The sequence below is a fragment of the Rhinoderma darwinii genome, chromosome 1, assembly GCF_050947455.1.
Source record: "Rhinoderma darwinii isolate aRhiDar2 chromosome 1, aRhiDar2.hap1, whole genome shotgun sequence".
Classification (NCBI taxonomy): domain Eukaryota; kingdom Metazoa; phylum Chordata; class Amphibia; order Anura; family Rhinodermatidae; genus Rhinoderma; species Rhinoderma darwinii.
The window spans coordinates 512,092,034-512,115,440 of NC_134687.1; the positions used below are offsets into that span (position 1 = coordinate 512,092,034).

At 37.0% G+C, this 23,407-nt stretch overlaps 1 protein-coding gene across 6 annotated transcripts in view; it reads left to right on the forward strand.

Moving 5' to 3' along the window:
- The window catches only part of SEMA6A (semaphorin 6A), a 172,211-nt gene that overhangs the window by 113,762 nt on the left and 35,042 nt on the right, over positions 1-23,407 (forward strand). For 4 of the 6 annotated variants that reach the window (XM_075836342.1, XM_075836351.1, XM_075836319.1 and 1 more), the window contains one exon: positions 4,706-4,846. The exons of the other annotated variants lie outside the window; for them this stretch is intronic. In XM_075836342.1, the coding sequence (XP_075692457.1) occupies positions 4,706-4,846 (141 nt within the window). The remainder of the gene's footprint in view (positions 1-4,705; positions 4,847-23,407) is intronic. 6 annotated transcript variants of the gene reach the window in all.

A 23,407-nucleotide genomic window follows, 5' to 3' on the forward strand; every position in this document is an offset into this window, starting at 1 on the left:
GTGCTGCGCAACAACATTACAAGGCGGTCCATGCATATAAGATATCCTATAACTTTTATATAGAATCTTTACCTGTCTTAAGGCACTTTTACACAGGCAAATTATCGGGCAAACGAGCGTTCATAGAACCCTCGTTCCCGATAATTTCCCTGTGTAAACAGGGCAACGATCAGCCAATGAATGAGCAAACGCTCATTCTTTGGCTGATTGTATCGTTTTACATGCTGAAAATATCAGCATTGTCGGTAGCACATATCCCTGTGTAAATGGAGACATGCTGCCGACATGATAAAAATGTGTGGGGACGAACGATTGGAGTAACGAGCGCTCGTCCCCATACTAGCACCTTGTGAAAGGAGCAAACGAGCACCGATCAAGGAGCTGTCTCATTGATTGACGTGCGTTTACACGACCCACGTCGGCCATCTAAGACCACCTTTAGTTCTCATACCTAGGGGATAAGACTTATGCTATCATTCTGCTCAAAAAAACATACAGATGAAACTGGTTGAATGGAAAAGAACAATATCTGTACAAAACTACATCCTTATTGTACTTATTGTTGCATTTATATATACAACTGAAGCCAAAGATAAACTCAATGCCATTTACAGCTCTTCTCTATGGTGTTCAGTTTGTGACCCAACCAAGAAAACATGACATAATAAGGAGATTTAAAATAAAGATATATATATATATATATATATATATATATATATATATGTATATATAAAAATGGAGTGTTACCCATAACAACCGGATTTGGGCTCTAATTTTTCTAAGTACCAATCAGATTGGTTGCTATGGGTAGCTCCTCTTCTTTTCCTTTACACCAGTATTGATAAATCTCCCCTAATTTCTGTTAAGGCCCATTCACACGAAAGTGAATCTCGTCCGTGTGCTGTGCATGGAAACAACGCACAGCACCTGGACCCATTGATTTCAATGGGGCCGTTCACACATGCAGGAGTTTTCACGCAGCGAGAGTCCATTGCGTGAAACTCACTGCATGTCCTATATTTGTGCTGTTTCTCGCACCTACGCGGCCATCGAAGTCAATGGGTGCGTGAGAATCAAGCGGACCAGATTTATTCACGTTTTACGCGTATGAGGCTATGTTCACACAGGGTATTTTGCCGAGTTTTTTGACGCGGAAACCGCGTCGCAAAACTCGGCAAAAACGGCCCGAGAACGCCTCCCATTGATTTCAATGGGAGGCGTCAGCGTCTTTTTCCCGCGAGCAGAAAAACTGCCTCGCGGGAAAAAGAAGCGACATGCCCTATCTTCGGGCGCTTCCGCCTCTGACCTCCCATTGACTACAATGGGAGGCAGAGAAAGCGTATTTCGCGCTGTTTTATGCCCGCGGCGCTCAATGGCCGCGGGCGAAAAACGGCGCGAAAATCGCTGCGAAAATCGGCGTGCAGGGAGAGGAAAATCTGCCTCAAAGTTCCAAACTGAATTTTGAGGCAGATATTCCTCCCCCAAAATACTCCGTGTGAACATAGCCTAAATCTGTCACGCTCGTGTGAATGTAGCCTTAACCTTGACAACCAAAAATTATGAAGAAGAACTGTGATGCTTTACGATAGGACCACATGGGGTAAGTACATCTTTTAGATAGAGGTATCCTTTAAGTAATTCCATCTAAAATGATTTCATTATATCTATTCCTCAACTAATCACTCATGACAGGTTTAGCTAGATGAAATTTGGATGATCAATCTAATCAAGATAAAGATTATGATTTCATGTAATTATCATAATAGCCCAATCTTTCATTTATGGCATTGATTTATTATGTAGCTGATATCAACCATTACCTCGAGGAAATTGTAGTTAGGGAAGTACTACTTTCATTAAATCCATAAAAGAAAATTGAAGATAACTAAGGTATGATGTAAGAACATATGAGATCAAAAAGTTAATTTAAAGCAACACACCTTGTTCCTTGTTAGGAGAGTGAATTATTCCCTTCAAATCTGGAAATCTTGACTTTTTATTTGGAACAGTTTCTCTTTATTTTATCACATTTATTATAAATTACAGTGTAAAAGACATGTTAGTAATAAACATTGCTGCTTATGGCAAGAGTCCACTGTAGTTTCTATACAAGTCCCAATAAAGCTAGAGAAGCGCACAAGCTGGCGCTACATTTTTTGTGTGTTCTCCTTCAATAACCAGACACATAGTCAGTATCGTGCTGTGCACCCATTGTCTTTCCTCTCCGTACATAACACAATAGTCTATCAGTTTCAAGCTGTACTATTTGCTTTGTGCCATGCTCCCTGACAAAGACTCTTTGTTGATAAATTGAAGGGTGTCGTTTTGTTACCTACAAAAACGACACCACAAGTGGGTCAAACAGTGTAGCATTTGTCTTAAATATGTATTGTTTCAATGTAGCAAGATTTCAGTTTTATTGACTCTACATGGAACATGACTGACAGATATTTGAAAGCACAATAGTCCAAGCAAACACAAGTAACGTTGTGCGCTCAGTGTATTGATTTATTCATTCGTTTTAAAGGAAGATGCACTTGATTCGCTTCAATTTTTTTCAGTTTAAACATTGTAATGAAGTAAATGCAAATAGTAATTATGCCTATGGCTTAAAGGAGTTTTCCAAAACCTCTATTTGTATCCTCCCAATTCTAATAAACCTTCCAAAAAGCAATACATTTGCAATTTACTTACTTTTCCAAAAGTGTCTCTAAAAAGGTTTTTTGATAGCTGTGGTTCTGATATTTTTCCGGAATTAGTGACCTGCCGTACATTCATCACGTGTCTCTGGTTGAGGAATCCACTCCCTAAATGTATGGCACATAGTGAGCAGTGACATGTAGTGAGCATGCGCAGTTTTATCACCATTGTGCTGTTCCACGCATGCTCCATTGTCTGAGGAGGGGGCGGAGTGTACAGAGAAGCATTATGGGAGATATAGTTTTCAGCATCAATGATTATAGTAAGCACAATGATTATAGTAAGGGGTAAGTTTTTTTTTTAAAAACAATAATACATAAAATAGGCTCCTGGGTGATAGTTATCGTATTCTGGGTGTTTTTTTGGAAGGGGAGATTCCTTTTAAGGGAAACATTGTCATTTTCTACTAATATAAAAGATTGGAAGGGAATAAGGTAAACCGATAAAATTGTATTAAATAAAGAATAATATTTTAAGGAACGCAGATTATTAAATGTGTTAAAAATATTGGCAAATGCCCAAGCAAACAACCAAGGCAATACTGCATCAAGATAGCACACAATAGACACAAGTGAAATTGAAAACGAAAAAAAAATAATTCCACGCCAAAAATGATCTTGTCACATGTCATGGAGACAAGCCTAGAGACCAAGTAGAGTAAGCAGAGAAACCCTTTAAAATGTTGATGGCGACAGTGTTGTCAGCTTTGTCAAGAAATCAAAATTCTATGCACTTTTGAATTAGAAATTAAGAAAACTTAAGCAAGTATATCAGTCTCCATTGGAAACGCAGTTGTTTTCTTTCTACAATAGATTCTATATGTGAAAACCCATTGCTGGGTCTAAAAATGTTAAACATGTAGAGCATTAAAGTGATATATATACCCGATATTATCCCCCACTGCGGCTATTCTAATATTCACTGATACCTGATCTGGTGTGATTTCTGAACAAATAATTGTATGTTCCGAACAAAACCTCCTCCCCGAGGCGAAGTGCATTAAACAATCCATAATATTCACAAATGACTTTTTTGTAATCCATGAAGTTACAGTATCTTTACATTAATAATTATAGGATTTATTGTGGAATGTACGGTAATATATTACAAATGTAGAACTCTTTATCCAAATTACAAAAGCTTCATTGAAATGCAATGCAATTTACAAAGGTTGATTTTGAACAATAATATTTTACAGGCAGCTCTAAAAGCCTAAAACGTGAAATATTTACAGCAAAGGACCCTTTTCTTCCATTTCCTAAGATACAATTAATATGATACATTGATCATTTAAATCTCTATATATGGCCATACCGCTGTTGTCACTTGCTGTTTAATGGATGCAAAAGGCATTATTCATCCCAGATTAATTTTACTTAAAATGGAAACATTCCTTGTGAGAAACCTCAATAACGACACTTGGAAAACAAATGATCATGAGTGGTGGTATGAAATCCCTATGTAATATAATTCATGTTAGAAAAAAGGCCTCGGAATCGTATCACGACATGGGTTTGTTTTGTAAATTAGGATTCTTTAAAAAGCTGTGTGACAACTCCTATGGGAGCTTTAATGGCAGCCATATTGGTTTTCACCCAGTTTTTCCAAACCTTTAATAAATGGCTGAACCAAAAATGTATTGTTAGGACAGATGAGGACAACTCCATGACTTAAGAGAATTTGACGATTTTTCCAAAACAAAAATACCATTGTTTATTGAGGTTTAGAAAGTTTAAGTGTACAACATATTCTTGCCTTTGAAAAGCCAGTACAGTATATGGGTAATAAAAGCTAATCCTGGAAATTACATAAAGTTTTGTGTAGAGACTATTCGCCCTTAAGTGATGGTAAACGTTTTTATAGACCTCTTCATGAAACTACAGCAGAAAAATTAAAATATGTCTGTCATGTAGGCATTGTTCTAAAGCATCAATAAATCATACACTTATGAGAAAATCTATTGCTAACAATGTGTCTGATAAAATTGAACGCTCAAATTCCTTAGATCCCAGTACCACCTTCCATTCAAGAGGGCACGAGAGTTACGATAGGGGTACTGTCATGGACTGGAAGGACACCTTTGACTCTCCTGAGAACAGAGACCCCCATGTGGCTGACTCTTTCCATAATCACCCGGACAAAAAGGGTAAGGCCTTGGAAAAAAAAAATTTGTATGATGAGAAGTCAATAGGGGAGGGAGGTGCTTTACATGGTGTGGATGCTTTCAGCTGGGTTAGTTCAATATGATGGACAAATTAGGTGGTCTTCAAATAAGTGGGTTGGGTACATGCATACAAAAATAAATGTGGATGTTTGTTTTGTGCTGAAATGTTTCTTTTGTTTTTGTTTTAATTTAATATACAGCATCTATATTTTTACTAGCGCTATGCTCCCTAAAGTCCAATATCACCAATGGTAGGTGTTCGAAAAAACTGAAGAACCGTTCCTACTCTTTCAAATTTTCTATAATTCTTCACAGACAAATTAGACTGGTAGTCATTTGGGTGAGACTTTAGCCGTGTTTGCCCTAAATTGTTTTGTGACTGTACCCTAATTTAATATACCTGCTTCTCAATAGTTTACCAATGGAGATAATGGGGGTATTTTATCAAGCACTTTACACCAGTTTTCAGATGTAGAAAAGGCGTAATTTAGCTATGTTTTCATTTTTACTCTGCCTCCGCCACTTTTGGGAATTGTTGGTGGGGCTTAGTGAAAGGGTGTGGCCTGCCATGACCAACAAATGTACTCAACTAGAAACATTTACACAACAGAAACTGGTGTAAAGTATAGCAGAAATTTACGGTAGCTGGCATATATACCCCTTTCAGCTGCACGGACGGCCAGAGATGTGCCCTTGTGTGATCAAAGGCATAATCCTCTTAATAAATTAGGTGCATCTTACTCCAGTGATCTTTATATTAAGACTGGCATATTAAACGCCAGTTTTAATATTTCTCCCCCATTGACTATCAGTTTAAAGAGATAATGACTATTATTTCTTTACTGTTGTCAACATTTGGCTACGGGCATTCTGCATGTGTGACCCATATTTTATACACATTACCTCATAGGGGGCACTTCATAGGATAAAGGGATGGTGTCCTTCTTTATTACAAGAGATGACTTCAATATACAAACGACCCATAACTGGTGATGTGCTCAGCCAAAGCCTACACAGCCGAAGATAATGGTTAATGTAATCTTTTTACTGATTAAAGAAGTGCCCCCAGATTATTAACCCTTGAAGAAAGTGGAATGCCTTATGCATTAAGCAATTCAATTGTCAAAAGGGTAGAAAATTTGGAACAGATCCTCTTTATGATTTCTGACCTATTCATGAAGAAATGGCACAGTGAACCAGCCCATTATCTCGCCCGAATCATCCAAAGAACTAATTTTAACATTATCTTGATGCTTCTCTCCTGTCATTACAGCAAATAATAGATATCACATTGTGCTCGACTGCTTCTCATGGGTGTTAAAGAAAGACATGATTAATGAACGAGATGCTGAACCAGAAAACTTGCACTGCAAATAGAAAAGCATCTCAGGGACATGCTAAGAATGTGTTGGGGTTTTTTTTGTCACTGTTTTCTGCCTGGATATACGGTTTCTACAAAGAAAAAACAATTAATTTGCACATGTATATTTTATGTAGGTGGTAATATTGTATAATGATATTATTTATTAATTTTGATTTTGCTATTTGGGGATGGGCTTCCATTCCATTGTTGGTATAGTGTATATCATATTGGCTAAGCTGAAAGCATCCCACACGTTGACATGTAAAGAGTGAGATAACTCACACAATGGTGGCAGAGGTTACGCATGGGTGTTTTATCATTATCACATTTGTGTGCTTAATACTCCTTGTCCATCTGTGCACTTATTCCCGAATGATATTTAACAGCAACAGCATTAACACAGGAAGACAATGAGTAACAATGCTCTACACAAATCCAGTAAAATGCTTGGTGTTTTGTTTCGTTTTTAATTTTTATTGTTTTTTTGTTTACTTTTGCTGAAGATTTTGATTTTGTCAACTACAGTTTTGTTTTCACTTTTTGTTTTGCAAAGTGCTATGTGGTGTTATTAAGTGTAATTACTTTGGAAGGTGTTTTCTTTCATTGTCACGCTGACAGTAAATTCCTTCTGTGTACTAATTCTTAATTCACTTGCTGCTTGGTTTGCAATGACACTAGTGGTTTGATGATGTCACATCCATATGTTCAACATATGCACAAGCTCCGGTACCTGGAGGACAAGGATTTGCTAGGTGGCCCTTGAAATAGCTTGGCTCATTGGGATGTGACATTTGTACACCACTGCTTAATTAGCTAAATATACTCTGGAGTTGTTGCGTATACAGAATACATTTCTATGCAAGTTAAAAATATCTATATATATTAACAGCTTGCTTGTCTTCCTGCATTTAGCAGGTTGAATTAGTTTGCTGTTCTTTTCTTCTCTTTTAAACAATCAGTAACCATTGCATTTGTTACAGCTCCAGTGTATATTTTACTTCTGTGCAGTGTTTTTTATGTTCCATAGTTTTGTGTGTTTCTCACATATGCAAGTTTAATGAATCACTTCCTACACTAACCCTTCCCCCTCCTCCTGCTACCATTGTACTTAACCTCCCTCCTTGGTTCTTTCCCTTAAAGCGACATTAACATCTAAAATGCTCACCGTGCATCCCTAGCAACTATTTGTTAAAGGGACTTCTTGGTGCTAAAAGTCTATTGCATAAAACTTGCTCTTCCAATGGATGATATGTTTAAAATATCTGTAATATTGTGTTTGGGAACTGTATAAATTGCAATTCCCTAACATATCGTTTTATTATTGGAATCTCCTCCTTTACCAGCTGGACCAGTACTGCCAATGGGGCTGCATCCAATAAAGTGTTCCATACAGCTCTAGCCTATAAGATCATCATGAAGTTGGCCATACACAGACACATTTTATGAACCATTAACCTATACATGGCCAGCATTAGAGACCTAAGAGATCGTAGAAAAAGGACTAAAGTACTTTAGTGAATGATTGCAAACATGGTCATAGAGGTAATGATATTCTTTAATGATCCAAATCATTTTTGGAGTATTAAGGATTATTATTATGTCTTTTGAAGCAAAAACGATCAATTCTCCCCGAAAAATCAGTTGTCACTTTGATCATATCTACTTCAAAAATTGTTCTCAGTTTTTAGTTAACTATTATCTAGGAAAATGCAACAGGGGCAATAGTATAAACCATATTTCTCACTATCATATTGTGAGAAGTATTTCTTCATTTGTGGCTCCTTGTCGAAGAAAATTTTGTTACTAAAACAAAATAAAAAAATGGGACATTTGTTGGATCAGGGCCACAATTTTACGTCTATGGCTAGCTTATACTATACAATAATAATGTACACATCCATAAGAAGACAAGTTTTATGCCTAGAAAAATAAAGCAAAGGAAGAACATTTTACAAAGGGGATCTAGGAATGAATGGTCTACTTTACATGAAGGTGTTACTGTCCATTTAAGTCAAGTAAATCAAAACAACCAGTCTCTCTCTCTCTGTGACATATTCCAAGGCTTTATCCTATTGGTAATGACATACTGCTTGTCTATGTGTAATAGATATACTAACCGAACCTGTGGGTGTCAGATGCTGCTCTTAATTCAGTGAGGAAAAAATGAACTCCTTTTCTTCATTCATTAAGCTACATTTCCCATGACCTTCCCTGTTGGTTCTCGTCTGGTTTCTTCTCTCCTTGCACCTTTCTCTAGATGTTTCTAAGGTATAGGTAAATGCTGCCAGCTCCCCTGTTTTATCCTGATGTCTCCAGCTGTCTGGAGCCTTCCCAGCTTTCTTAATGAGCTTGATAAATTAGCGGCAGCGGTGAGCCGCAGGAGGTTCAGTCTCTTCTTTCCTCGTCTCAAGTAATAGGACCATTGTCTTATTAAACACACATGTGAACTCCAGGTTTATTCTAACAATTTGCTTTTTGTCTTCCTGCTTCTCTAATATTTTGTCATGGAAAATGATTCCACGTAAAACGCTTTACATTATTGTTCACAGTTGACAAATCATGATTAATGATGTTTTTAAGTGAACATGGGACTTAACTCTTTGGTCTGCTAATAGGTAGCTAAGAAACCTTCCAGAATGTATGTAATCACCCTTTGTTGGAATCTATACACTAGTTTAATGGTATGCGATACTATTGTTTAATATGCAAACAAACGCGTTTTGTACATGGTTTATAAAAGATTTTGACTTTTATGAGATGTTTAATGCAAGATCAAAGTCTACTGGAGGAACAGAGAAGGAAGAGATGTATATATGAGAAATTTTATTTTTATAGATATATATATATATATATATATATATATATATATATATATATATATATATCGAGTTTGCTATGTGCCTACCTATTACATGTAATTGGCAGTGTCATTTATGTAATACGATTGATATGATAGATGATGGACTGGGAGATTATAGTTTGAACATGCATAATGTAGGACTCCTGAAAGAAACTAAATAAAGCCTCAAGTCTCTATTTATGAAATGTTTCTACCAAAAAGAGAGAGGACTCAAAAAAATCAGTAGATTAGCCTACAACCCCCTTCTTCTGCGTGCTGTAGGTCACTAATAACCTAAATGTAGATCAATCAGTCTATAACAATTTGGGAAGGAACAGGATATTCCCATGTGTGGTCAGTTTATACATCATTAGTCTAGTTCAATATTGGACTAACCTTTGTATATTTTTGTTACTGCTGATCACTGATTTCCCTAGAATAAAAATATGGCCAGTTTTGTTAATAGCATTTACATTCCAGTTTTCATATTTTCAGAGCATGTTTTAAAATCAGTGTACTATTGTTTGCTATGGACATCACTGACAATTTTTATAAGAATGTATGTATGATTTTCTTTAACCTTTAGTGGCTATTTTTTTATTTTATTTTTTTGACGGGGCTGCCAGTTGTCAGCTAGTTGGTCAGCACATTGACAGGCAAGTGACTAGATTTAAAACACAGTAAATTCAATTAATCACGTCTTTAGTTGACAAAGCAGATATTTCTATTAAACTATACATATATAGATGTCAGCAATTTTTATATAGACATTACAAGTGTTCTGAGATCCCTTGCTGAGGAAGTGGAAATGTTCTCAGGAAGAGGAAATCTGTTCCTGTCCAATGACATGATAAGAATTAATGTTCTGCAGATGTTTTGGAAAACTACTGGAGGGCTGGCTAAGTGAGCAGGAAAGTCGGTTTTGCCAGTGCAACCCCAACGTAACCTACTGAGCCAAAAAATTAGGAGTGTAACAAAAAATTTGGCTTTGAAAAAAGACATGTTATTGTAGGATTGTATGCAATGTTTTGTTAGATAAAACAAAACCTTTTTAGAATTATACCATCATATTTTTTATTGATAGTGTTGTTATTATATGTTCTTCAGACTGTAGCAGATATATTGGTTAGTAAATTGGAATTACAACCAACTGTAGTTAAAATATGTGCGCAAAAGTTTTTTATAGAGCATTTAACTTTAAGACATAAACTCTATTGAGAAATTCCAACTATAATGGAATTACAGAGCACTAATGGCTCAGGACTTTGCTTACATAGTCCTGTCCATTCTCACTCTAAATGCAGGGTGTTAGTTTTCAAGACATGCTCCATTTCCACTGTGCCTTCTACTTCCATTGAGGCTAATGGATGTAATGGACTATTTTTCATGCCGTTTATGGGTTTTCTGCCCCAGTTCAAAATCTAAGCTTAAACTTTTGATAAACCACCCCCAGATCTGTTCACTCGAGTGGTAAAAACACTGATTGAATGCTGACTTTTCCTTGGGGCATTCTGTCTGGAGTTCTCATTCATTAGGCTAAGTTGGATATATTGATGTTTACTGGAGCTGACTTTTCCTTACTGAACACGGAGGTCAGAGCTTAGAATAAACAAGTGGGACGGGATGACAAGCAATGTTAGTCTAATGGCTCTACAATTCCACACGTACAACTTGTGGCAGAGAAGATAAAAGAAAATGTCCAAAGTGTTCAATGCAAACGTGATATTTTGTGTGATCCAACTCATTTTTATAGTGTCTATAATATCTGATCACCGTGCATAAGTGATGTGTAGTGTAATTGAAATGAATCTGGCATGTTAACAAATTGTGTAGTCAGAGGTATTTTCATTGAGTTGTTTTAGGTTGAAAGTAAACAGTGAAGGTTCAGTGACTGCAAGTATGATCTTTAACTGTAAGAAATGTATACACAAAATGTTAGAAAGTTATATTACTATACTATACTATATATACAATTATTACGTTGTATGCTGTCCGATCTGGAAACCACCTGTACATATTTCCCACTGTATAAGCCAGAAAAGAGAGTTGCTAGAAAGAGTTGTGCTCATTTATCACCGTGTATTGTATGGCCAGGGTCAATTTATTAGATTGAGCCATGTAAGGCCCTGTTCACATCACTCTCCTGGCGTACACGCTAAATGCGTCCACGGGACCCTATAAGCCCAATGGAGGCCAAAAAAGTAATTTTGTTTTTTTCCTGGGCAGGTATATGCCAATGTACCTTTTTTTTTAGATATGGAATAGCACATTAGACTAAGTTATTCCGTCTGACGGAGAACCCACAAAAATAAAATATAGAGCGCGGTATACATTTTTTTTTTAACATCGAAGCCTATGGGTGACCTATGCTGCTGTATCACATTTTTTACATGCATCTGTTAAACATATACGTTATGCGATTTCCAGTAGCCTTTTATGACGTATCTATTGAACTAATGCCATAATAGCCTAGGGGTGACTGATGCCTATGATAGATTCATTCATAGATACATTCGTCACCCATAGGTTATGATGGCATCGGGATACGTCATGAAAAAGTCATGAGTGTTCATGACTTATTAGTTAAACGCATCCCCTAATGGTCTATGGGTGATGTGCCTGTCACAGCCTGCATTTAACATACACATGTAGCGTATACACTACATATATTCCAAAAACTTGATGTGAATGAGGCTTAATACTGTGGCTGCACTGGTATTCCATCGGCAATAACAGCTGATTGCCCAGGGGTAAAAACTCGACCCATGGCAATTAGCAAATCAGTGTTTTGCCTTAATGCTGAGAAGGGTTTGTCCACCTGGTACAACCTCTTTTGGCTTGAAGCCCAGGCTACACCACAGCTCCTGCCCTGTGTCTATGCTCAGAAGAAACACTTGGGCAAAGTCCTAGACTATTCACTTCCACTAAGCCTCAATGATTTAGAAAAAAGGGCTGTACTACATTTGTCTCATTCTTTTAGTAAATAATCCATGCAAGCAATCAGCAGAGAGGTAAGATGACCTGTAGACTGGTAAATGAGAAGAAATATTTTAGAGCAATAAACTAATAGTCTTTAATGTACATAGTAGGATTATACCTTGATTGCAAACAGGTGGAAAAAAACCACAAAGGGATAACCGTGTGTGTGTGTGTGTGTGTGTGTGTGTGTGTGTTAGGAATATTTTGTGTACGTACAAGTTACCTCACTGATTACGTTTACCATAAAAATGAACTATCCATAGACATTATCAAAACAGTGCCACCCTGTGGTCAGATTATTGTGTAGTTTACTGTAATTGCTTGTTAAAGAGGCTCTGTCATCACATTATAAGGGCCCTATCTTCTACAGCAGTGTTTTTTATTTAGAAAAAACTATAAATTTTGACGGATTAATGACCTATTTTAGATTTATGCTAATTACTTTCTTAATTGCATAACTTGCATAACTGGGCGTTTTTTAGCTTTTGACCAAGTGGGCGTTGTAAGGAGAAGTATATGACGCTGACCAATCAGCGTCATACGCTTCTCTCCATTCATTTACTCAGCACATGGTCATCTTGCTAGATCATGATGTGCTGTCACTTAAGACACTTCTGTAACGTTAATGTGTGAGTAAGTGACAGCACTTCATGATCTAGCAAGATCACGCTGTGCTGAGTACAAATGGACATGAATGGAGAGGTGTATGACGCTGATTGGTCAGCGTCATACACTTCTCTTTACAACGCCCACTTGGACTAAAGCTAAAAAATGGCATTAAGCAACTAATTAGCATAAATCTAAAATAGGCCATAGTTCCGTCAAAATTGATAGTTTTTCTAAATAAAAAACACTGCTGTAATCTACATTACAGCGCCGATCACATTATGTAGAAGATAGGGCACTTACAATGTGTTGACAGGGTATCTTTAGGTGAACAAAATGATAGAATATACATGCATCAAATTCTGTATTCAAAGGCCTTTTATTTTCTGCGCTAAATCTCTTGACTTCTTTTTTCCTATCAACCATTTATTATCCACAGCAGTAAATACATGAACCCAAACCCATTATTTTTTGTGGGTAAACAGTTCTTTAGAAAGGCTTAACTGGTCTTTGTGTTGACGACACAGTAAATGTATCAAATGTTGTGACACAGAGAATCACTCCCTTGGTTTTGATGTGCTCGACTCCCTTAATAAAATAGGACATCTAATTTAAATTCATGCATTAGCATTACACAATTTAAAATGACACATGTTGAAGTCAATGTTTGCCCGAGAACATTTATCAGGGGTAAACATGAGGATGCAGCACTGATAAATAGGCTTATTAGAGTTGTGCAGTATTTACATAAATTAGCTCTTGCACTGTGATATAACATGTGAAAATTATCATTTTACATTTGCATATTTTCCGCTTAGTTGACACTTCTATTCTGGAGGACTAGAGGAGACCGTAATGTGTTTCTTTACAGTGTAACACACTTACACACATTGTTTGCAGATCTAGAGATTGGTAAATAGAATATATACTATTTACCTAGCATGTCTATAGGTATTACAGCTAAAAAAACATGTATGTTAGAAAGGGGGAAAAATAATATATTTGTTGTCTACTTTCATCTAACATTTTAAGTAATTACAAAACCATAAATATCTATTTTAGGTTTTTAGAACTGTTATACCCATAAGAATTTTTACCTAGCATGCATCAAGTGCAAAAGAAAGATGGATTTTACCCATTTTGGGCAAAGGGCTCTCGTATATTTTGTTACATCAACTAGATGTTCAGTTGCATTACTCATGCATTCGGTTGCATATTCAATAGTCTAAACTATGATAAGTGTAACACTGGATGTCAAGTGACTGGGCCCCCCAGCAATCAGTTGTAATCTGTGGGGGAACCTGGCAGCAAGTGTTCAATTTCTCTGCAGCGCCACCACAGGGAATAGAGCATTATAGGGCATTGAAAAGGGAGAAGCTGTATATACTTTTATTCGGTCATATTAAAAAAAACAGGACAATTAAAATGATAATCCCGGAACCACGCTTACGCATTTCAAACCTCTAGGGTTCTTAATCAAGCTATGATTGAGAACCCTAGAGGTTAGAAATGCGTAAGCATGGTCCCGGGATTATCATTTCAATTGTCCTGTTTTTTTAATATGACCGAATAAAACTATTTTTGTTACAAGAGTGCTGGATATACCGCTTCTCCCTTTTCATTTCCTTATATACCTGCTGTCGACTCAGGACTTCTCTTGGAATATCTTCAAGCACCATCATTGTTTACAATGTGGTCCGGACAAGCGCATAGAATAACACAGTGGAAACGTGGTGAACGAACCTCTGTATATTTGTTCTATTTTTAATAGAGCATTATACCCTGTAAAGCGAGAGGCAAATTTTGTGGCTGCTCACTGCTAAAGCTAATAGATGAGGGGCCTGGACTCCCTTTATTAACTAAATGTTTTTTTTCTAAACCCATCAAACCCTTTTAAAAAAAATGCATACAATTTGAAGAGAATCTGTACCCTATCTCATCTACTCTGCTAGTTAGCCTTCTTGGCCAGTCAGAAGTGCTGAGAGGACTTGTACTGTATGATGGCCTTGTGATCGTATAATGGCGTTTTTTGCAATCACCCCTTAGTTTTGGTGAGCATCACTTTCCTTGCTGACAATACCATTATTAATGAGCCGGCACATTCAGTCAGATGTTATTTGACTATGCTCAATTTTTTCTATTTTACACCGTCTTCAAAAAAGATGTCTCTAAGTGTAGCAAATAATTAGACTTAGAGGCTCTGTCACCACATTATAAGTGCCTTATCTCCTATATAAGGAGATTGGCGCTATAATGTAGGTGACCGTAATGCTTTTTATTTAGAAAAACAATCTATTTTAAACCACTTTATGAGCGATTTTTAGCTTTATGCTAATGAGTTTCTTAATGCCCAACTGGGCGTGTTTTTACTTTAGACCAAGTGGGCGTTGTACAGAGGAGTGTATGACGCTGACCAATCAGTGGCCAATCAGCGTCATGCACTTCTCTCCATTCATTTACACTGCACTAGCGATATAATTATATCGCTATGTGCAGCCACATACACAAACACTAACATTACTGCAGTGTCCTGATAATGAATATACATCACTACCAGCCAGGACGTGATGTTTATTCAGAATCCTGACCACTTCTGAATGTTTTCTGTGACATTCCAGCAAGGCAAACGTAATCTCATTTGAAATGACAGGTTACATCGTAATCTCGCGAGATTACATTTGCCTTGCTGTAAATCTCACAGAGACGCTACAGACGTGTCAGGATTCTGAATACACATCACGTCCTGGCTGGAGGTAATGTATATTCATTATCAGGACACTGCAGTAATGTTATAGTGTGTGTATGTAGCTGCACATAACGATATAGCTATATCGCTAGTGCAGTGTAAATGAATGGAGAGAAGTGTATGACGCTGATTGGTCAGCGTCATACACTCCTCTGTACAACGCCCAATTGGTCTAAAGTAAAAACACGCCCACTTGGGCATTAAGAAACTCATTAGCATAAAGCTAAAAATCGCTCATAAAGTGGTTTAAAATAGATCGTTTTTTTAAATAAAAAGCATTACTGTCACCTACATTACAGCGTCGATCTCCTTATATAGGAGATAGGGCACTTATAATGTGGTGACAGAGCCTCTTTAAGTAATAAGAAAATAGGTGCAATGGATGTCAAATCCAAACAAATTAAAAAGGAAACATGAGATCCTGATTTTTGATGTTTACTAACAGTACAAATGCTGTTATCCAACTGATCAGCCATAAAATAGTCTTCATTTAAGGTGTGTATACAGGACAATTGTTAAAATGGTTGTCTGAGATTGGTAACATAAAAACAACAAAAAAAGTAACTTTTTTTTTTCTCTGACACAAGGTTCCATTTATCTATGGGTAGTGTCTGGTATTGCAGCTAAGCCCCATTTTCTTGAATGGAGTTAAGTTGAAATACCAAACACAACCCATAAACAGGGTTGTAATATTGTAGGTAAGACATCTGTACTTTATATATATATTTATTTATTTATTTATTTATTATTTTTTTTTCAATACTAGTATAATCCATTGTTGTTATTAGTGAAATAAAAATGGCTGCCAAATGGTGGCGTTCACACATGCTCATATTCAGCTGCATTGTCCTGTCCTGTTCATCTGTCATTAAAATGCCCGGCTGAGACACCTGTGATAATACTGATAAATATTTCAGGAAGCAGATGTCTCTCCAACCTGAAATGGATACCAGTCAGGAAAGTCTCCAGCTTTCCGTTCAGTAAAAAATGAGACCTGCTGTTTTTCCATTACCTTTCTGTTTAAAGACCTATATATTTTTTCCAGAAAGCTTTTCACCTCGATACATAGCAAAGTTACTATTGTCATATTGTGCCCATATTGTGATAAACTTTTATTATGTGTTGAGAAGCAGTGTTTCCTTGTCCACTCAAATTCTGAAATTAAATTGATAAAGACTATGCAGTTTTGTGATTCACTTTCCTACAAGGACACTGTATCCAGTATACCCAAAAGGGTTACGTGCTTAGCATATTCACATATTATTATATTTCCCAGATGCAAAACAGAGCAGTTTGCAGTATCAGCAGAGAGAATTCAGTCCAAGAGCTCTAGTGAGATCTGATAAGTTTGATCAGAAGCATCTGCTTGCAGAACACTTGTCGTAGACCTTTTGACATTAGCGCAGATCAGATGTCCTCATTCTTAATAGCCCTCACAATTGCACATTTCCATCTGAAAGGGAGAAGCTGGTATTGACTAAGTCTCTGGTTATATTGGTCTGTAATGGACAAGGCAATATTTTAAGTGACTTCTGTTGAATCAAGCTTTGCTGTCAGCACATTCTGGGGTATCCCTGTTTGTTTTAAGTGTCTCCTTGTCCGTAACGCCAAGGATCTGTCGTTATTATTCCGTTTGTGATTAACAGTTGTCTCTGATAGAGATGCCAACTGGTCAATATATTTTTTTGGCAAGCTGCTAAACGTCATGAAACAAAGTTGTCACCGTATCATGAGGCAATATTATAGAATCCATAGAGATTTACGGCATTATTAATTTATATTTAAATCTTATGTATTTGTTTTTCATAATTAATCTAGCCTTTGATTTTAGAGACTTGTGTCTCAAAGCAAGGCTTTGTTCAAACGGTGCTTGTGGCATATGTTTGTTGTACACATTTGATGTATGCCATCGAACGTAAACAGTACACTTAAGCTGTATTCTTAAACTGTTGCATACATATGCCATTCACTCACGTTATAAAAATATGTATACATCTTTTATTGTCGCATTGTAAGAAAAAAAAATTATACCCCGCAGATAGGGACTTTTTTAGGGATCCAGTTGTATTTAAAAAGCGTATTCAAGAACAAAAGGGCATTCCTTTTGCATACATTTGGTTAATAGTCTATGGCCACATCCAGTAAAGAATACTTCTTGATGTATAAGCCGAACATAGAGCCCCAATATTAATACAGAACATAGATCCCCAATGCAGTGTGAGCAGAACATTATAGTCACTCAATCAGGTTTTCCATCAATTTTTTTTAAGAAATGTCATTCTGATATGTCATCAAAGTCAAATCAATGGGTGTCCTTCAGACTAGAGCCACAATGATCCCAAAAATGGGTCCCAGTCCACAGTTTCAGTGAGATGTACTGTAGACATCCGCATGTCCCCTCCATTGGTGGTCGCACTTGTAAGTTTCTGGAACTATTTACTCATAAGGAGGGGAAGAGCACAAGCATGGCAACTTCACTGTACCGATAGGGGACTAGGTGTTGTGCTTTAATTTCTGTATAAATTATTATTAACCAGACAAATACATACAAGTGTTTATAATACATATTTGCTCTGTTTGTAGTATACATCTTTTTATTTCACTAAACTTCCATCTGGTTTGTCAAGCAGACACATTAGATCTTTTTAAGATGCATTAGCTGTATTTAGATGTATTCACAGAGGATTTGTCCTGGTGTCATTTAGACCAAGAATAAAAAAAACCTCTTCGAGACTTTCAGTGTGCTTGCTCTCTCCAGGTGAAGGTTAGAAGTACCTAAATAATACATTGTGTAGTTTTCTCATAATGTCAGTTGTTAAAAATACTCAACTCAATAGAACAAAAACATTTCTAAAATGTTGGTCTTAAAGGGAAACTCTAGTAGGGAAACACCAAATTTCATACCCCTTTTTTGCTAATCCCCTAACATCAGTGGCCAACATTTTATTAAATAGGTCTCAGTTTACACAGTTTATAGTCTGACAATGGAGTGCAGACTACAGATGGGTAGAAAACAGCCCAATGCTTGCTGATGGATGTGGATCAGGGATTTTACTTTCTGGTAATAACTGCTTATTGGGAATGTGCTGTTCTAAACTTAAGAATTGTCTATTCTCATACATCTCTCATTTAGGCTTCATTTTTCTTTACTTTTGTCTTGCTTCTGGATGTGAGGCCGCCATATAGTCTGTGAATGAAACATTTTATAGCTGTTTTCTGCATATTTCATCAGAGGTCTCAGCACAGACTCATGCTATATACATCTGGGACTATATTAGCTAATTTTCCGCATGTTTCCTGTAATTCTGTTATGTGTCTGGCATAAAGACTGTTTCACTATCCAAATACAACAGGCGTCTCAGTGCTAACTTTTGCAGAAAATCGTATGAATGAAGAATATATAAATGGGAAGTAATTGAACACAATTTTACTGAAATATCTCTGATGTGCGGATTATAATTGGCACAACTGGCAAATAATATCTAGAGGTGGTAGGAAGGCAAGTGGGCTGAATCACATTCATCCGTGTTCAGCTTTGCCCGAAGATAAAAAGCTCAAAATAGCTTTAACACCCACATCATGCAAAACTTACTGGCAGTAACACGCTCCATTATTGGAAGTTTGCAACTAATTAGTAGTTTCATGAAAAGAATCTTGTCTTTAATTTATGGCATTCCACGTCCATTTGCCAACGTGTATGTTTCATACAGTGCCATCTGTTCCACATTACTGTCTAAGCCTCTAAAGTGAAGACGGCTTCTTCAAATACTTTTTCAAATGGTTCCAATTGGTCTTACATTTAACTAACTGTGCCCAGTGATTAGCGGAACAGGTTGAAGCCACAAGTGTTGGAAAATTCGAGTATGGTACTAATAGGTTCATACTGATAAACAAAGCAGTTTGGTTTTGTGGAATTATAGTTGTACATAATATACAATTGTGAGGAGATTTTCTTAGTGCTTACTGCATATGGTGTTCCCGTCCTGTAAAAGTTCCCCAAGTGAAACAAAGACCACCAGCATAATTAACCTTTTCATCACTTCCTGTTTTGGACTTTTATGACTGCATACATTTTCTAATTTTGTCACAAAGTGGATTGAACTGGGAAAAACATTTCTGTTCTCTACAGACCCAAGTAAATTTATACTTTTTTAATTTATTTTTTTCTAAACAAATTGTACTATAATTTGGCTGTGATTTAAATACACATTGATGAAATTTGTGTGTCATTGTCTCAAAATTTTCTCTGCTACAGAGAGACATGGTGAACTAAGAAGTGCCTCTTATCAATCTGTCAATTTAGTGTGCGTAAGCTGTTGGCAATGTTTCCAGGTGAGGCATCAGAATCTGTATTTAGGGTCTCCTGATGGACCTCTTAAGCTCCTTGAGATTCCAATATTGTACACTTAGACTAATAATCCATATATTTAAACTAAGGTCATAGATTCTACCCATAGGCCTGATTTACTCTGGCCAGTTATCACCATTCACTTGTTTCGGAATGATAATGATAACTGTCCAGTGTAAATGCAGGGAACGTATTACTAAAACAATTATATTGATCGAACAGTCTGCCAAAAAAATTCACCGTAGTAGCACTCACCATAGCTAAATTGATGTATATAATTTTGATCTCTGGTTGTCTAAGCTGTTCGGACAATGATGTACAGAAGTTTGTGGTCACTACAAATGGCTGGCACTCGAAGGGGCTAAGGTATGGGCATATTAAAAAGATGAGGCTTAAAAATAAAAATTGGGGCTCCTCTTCTGGTGCTGAGTCATGGCACCATGCCCACCAGCTTAATACCAGAACAGGAGGGCCTTATTTTGCCTCCAATTTTCATCCAATGCAAGAGAGATGATCCGTGTAACCCTCAGGTCAGTTTGCTCTTTGCTAATATTGTGTCCCACATACTTCCACACTGTTCTGGGGGAAGTGGTACCTGAGCTAAGGATTTCCTCTATATTTAACCCATATCAACCCCTTAAATGCTATTAATGTTGAAGAGGCTGCGGAGGGAACTTTGACTTAATTCTTACAGTACAGCTTTCCAAATTATTAGCATCCAGACCATACAAAATTACTACTTTTATGTGTGTAGGACATAGCTCCACTTAAAATGAAACCATGGGTAATGTTTCTCCAAGAATTCTTCGGCGAAGTGAAATAAAATAAATTGGTATAATCGGATTTTGACAATTACACGCAGTTCTTTTATGTAGGATCAATCTGTAGTTTAACTATCAATCTTCTTTTTATACTGAATTATCAATCTATACTGTTAGGAAGGTTTGGCTTTGTGCAACGAGAACATTGTGTTAGCGCCAAGTAGATGTCCCCTGTTGTTAATGATTAATGCTTCTAAGAGGGAGTTGACCTGTTTTTTGCATTCTTTAACTGAACTGCTGGGTTTTTCAGCATTCACATCAGGGAGATGATACATTCTTGCTCAGAATCCTAATAATGCTGGAGCTTTTTTTACAGTCTCCCCCCCAAAAATCCCACTGCTATGATGTGTATATGTGTAGATGCACACAATGTTAAAAGTTGAGCCATGCGCAGTAGAGCAGGTCTGGAGTGCCTTCATTTGTCAGCTCAGCACATTTTTGACTAGATGCTTTGGCTCCTAGCGTAATAATTAAGGTATAAAGTCAGCTAGTTTCTTAACAAGTATTTGAATTTAACACTACATCCGCAGAAGCCTGAATAGCCTCTTTAGTACATATATCTACTTAACCTCAGATCATTAACACACCGCAGTGAAATTTTACAGTATGATGCTGCGGTTTAGTAGTAAATTCAGTAGTGTGGTGTGTTATGTATGGCTTATATCCATCTGATACCATGTTTTTTTAACCTAAGTATTTTCAGTCCAAGAAGTGAGCTTGAAATTTAATGATAGTGTTATATTGGGTGTTGGTACCTCTGCCCATAAACTGCATCATGCCGTCCAATTTCTTAGTAAGCTATTTGTGAGGGCAACTACAGTTTTTCTTTTATTCATTTTTTTATATTATTGTATATTTTTTAACAGTATACTTTGTGTCCAGCTACACTTTTTAACTACTAGGTCTGTACACAACTCAAGTGGTAAATATCTACCAAGTCATGCCAGATACTAACTGGAAAAAGTCTACTAGAATCAGGTTCCAATACAGCACAATATCAAGTAACTTTATATTGATAAAAACAAAATACGATCTTATTCTTTACTTAGGTTCCATATTGCATTATTTCTAAGCAATATTTTCAACCAAAGTCTATGAGGGGAGGAGAAGTGGCAAAAACTTTAAAGGGAAGGTGTCATGATGTTGTTTATTTATTTATTATTTTGCTTTTAATAAAATCTAAACAAAAAATTTATTTATTAGTGTTGTCACGTTCTAATATTTACTGTGTTCAAACTTTTACTTCTCTATGGGGACTGCAATTTTTTTTTTCATCTGTGTCGATTAACGACACATACAGAGATGGAATACAGCACATACAACCCCATGGAGAATGTGAACAGGAGCTGTTCCATTCTCAGAAGCGTACGCCGTCTGTGTGGGAACGGCGCATGCGCCGCTCCCACACAGACCAAAACGAAGCTCGTTCGCAGAGCAAAGTCCGGCATCCTCTTCATGTGGACCGGAAGCTGCTGCCGGACAGTAAGATGACGACTTCCGGCCGCGGCTTCCGGCCATATGTTCAGGCGCAAGGAATAGGAGAGTAGACCAGCGGCAGCGGTGGTAGGTAATTTGTTTGTGTATGTGATGTGTGTATTATGTTCGTGTATGTGATGTGTGTATGTTCGTGTGATACTGTCTGCTGAGCCCTGTATCTAATCCTCCTACACTGTGCAGTCGCTAAAAAAATGGCGGCACACAGTGTAGGAGGTTTGAAGATTCAAACCCTTCCTTCTCCTGGCACTAGCCAGAAGAAGGGAGGGGGGGATTGTGTGAGTACACTAGAGGAGAGTGTGTCCACCCCAAATTTGCAGCATAAATCAATGAGGTTGCTTTACCACATTGACCATGCTGCAATTTTGGGAACTGCTCCCTCTAGTGCCCAGCACATGAAAATGTTATAAATTAGAATTTAATTTATAATATTTCCTGACTTGTGAAAAAAAATAAAAAATTAAAACCATGTGTATCACTCAAATACAAATAGTTTAACTGGAAAAAAAATAATTGCTAGCGACACATTCCCTTTAAGCATATTCAAGTCACTTTCCAGATTCTCCAATCAAATAGATTATCAAATCTAAATGTTCTTTTGTTGACTTTTGATACAGACTTAAGGCTATGTACAACTTTGAAATCATTTTATTAAAAATTATTTATAATCTTTTAGATACAGCTGCTTTGTATTATGTATACAGAATAGCTGTATCGTTCGCTAAGACCTGAATCTATCAGGTCCGCAGGACTAACGGGTTAAGTGTCAGCAAGTCCTGCATGTCTCAGGCACGCAGGATCCACGTGTGATCCATCACATCTAAGTTATGAACTTAGATGTGATCGATAGCAGCTCGATTCTGCGTATCTGAGACACGCAGGACCCGCTGTCACTGAACCCGTTAGTGCCACTGACCTGGCAGATACAGGATTCAGTGGAAGATACAGCTGCTCTGTATACAGTATACAAAGCAGCTGTATCTAAAAAAGTTTTTATCCCAATTTTATCCCAATTTTTTTTTTTTTTCATAAAATTGTCTATTTCAATGGTGTGCATAGCCTTTAACTGTACTTACTGGGCAGATATTGTATCCTAGACAGCCAAGCAGGTATTAAAAATTGGATGGGGTGGTTCTTTAACCCATTAAAGGCCAGAATGTTTTGGTCTAAATGACCAGACATTTTTTAGTGGTTTTGTGCACATTGTGGTCGATGCCTCTATTCACTACACTGCATGCATTTAGTGCTTTGTATCCTGAAATAGAGAAGGCAGACGTAGTAATAAACCACTTCTGTCTTTTCCTAAGAATATCTGGCTATTTCTGATAGCTGGGCATCCAACCTGAT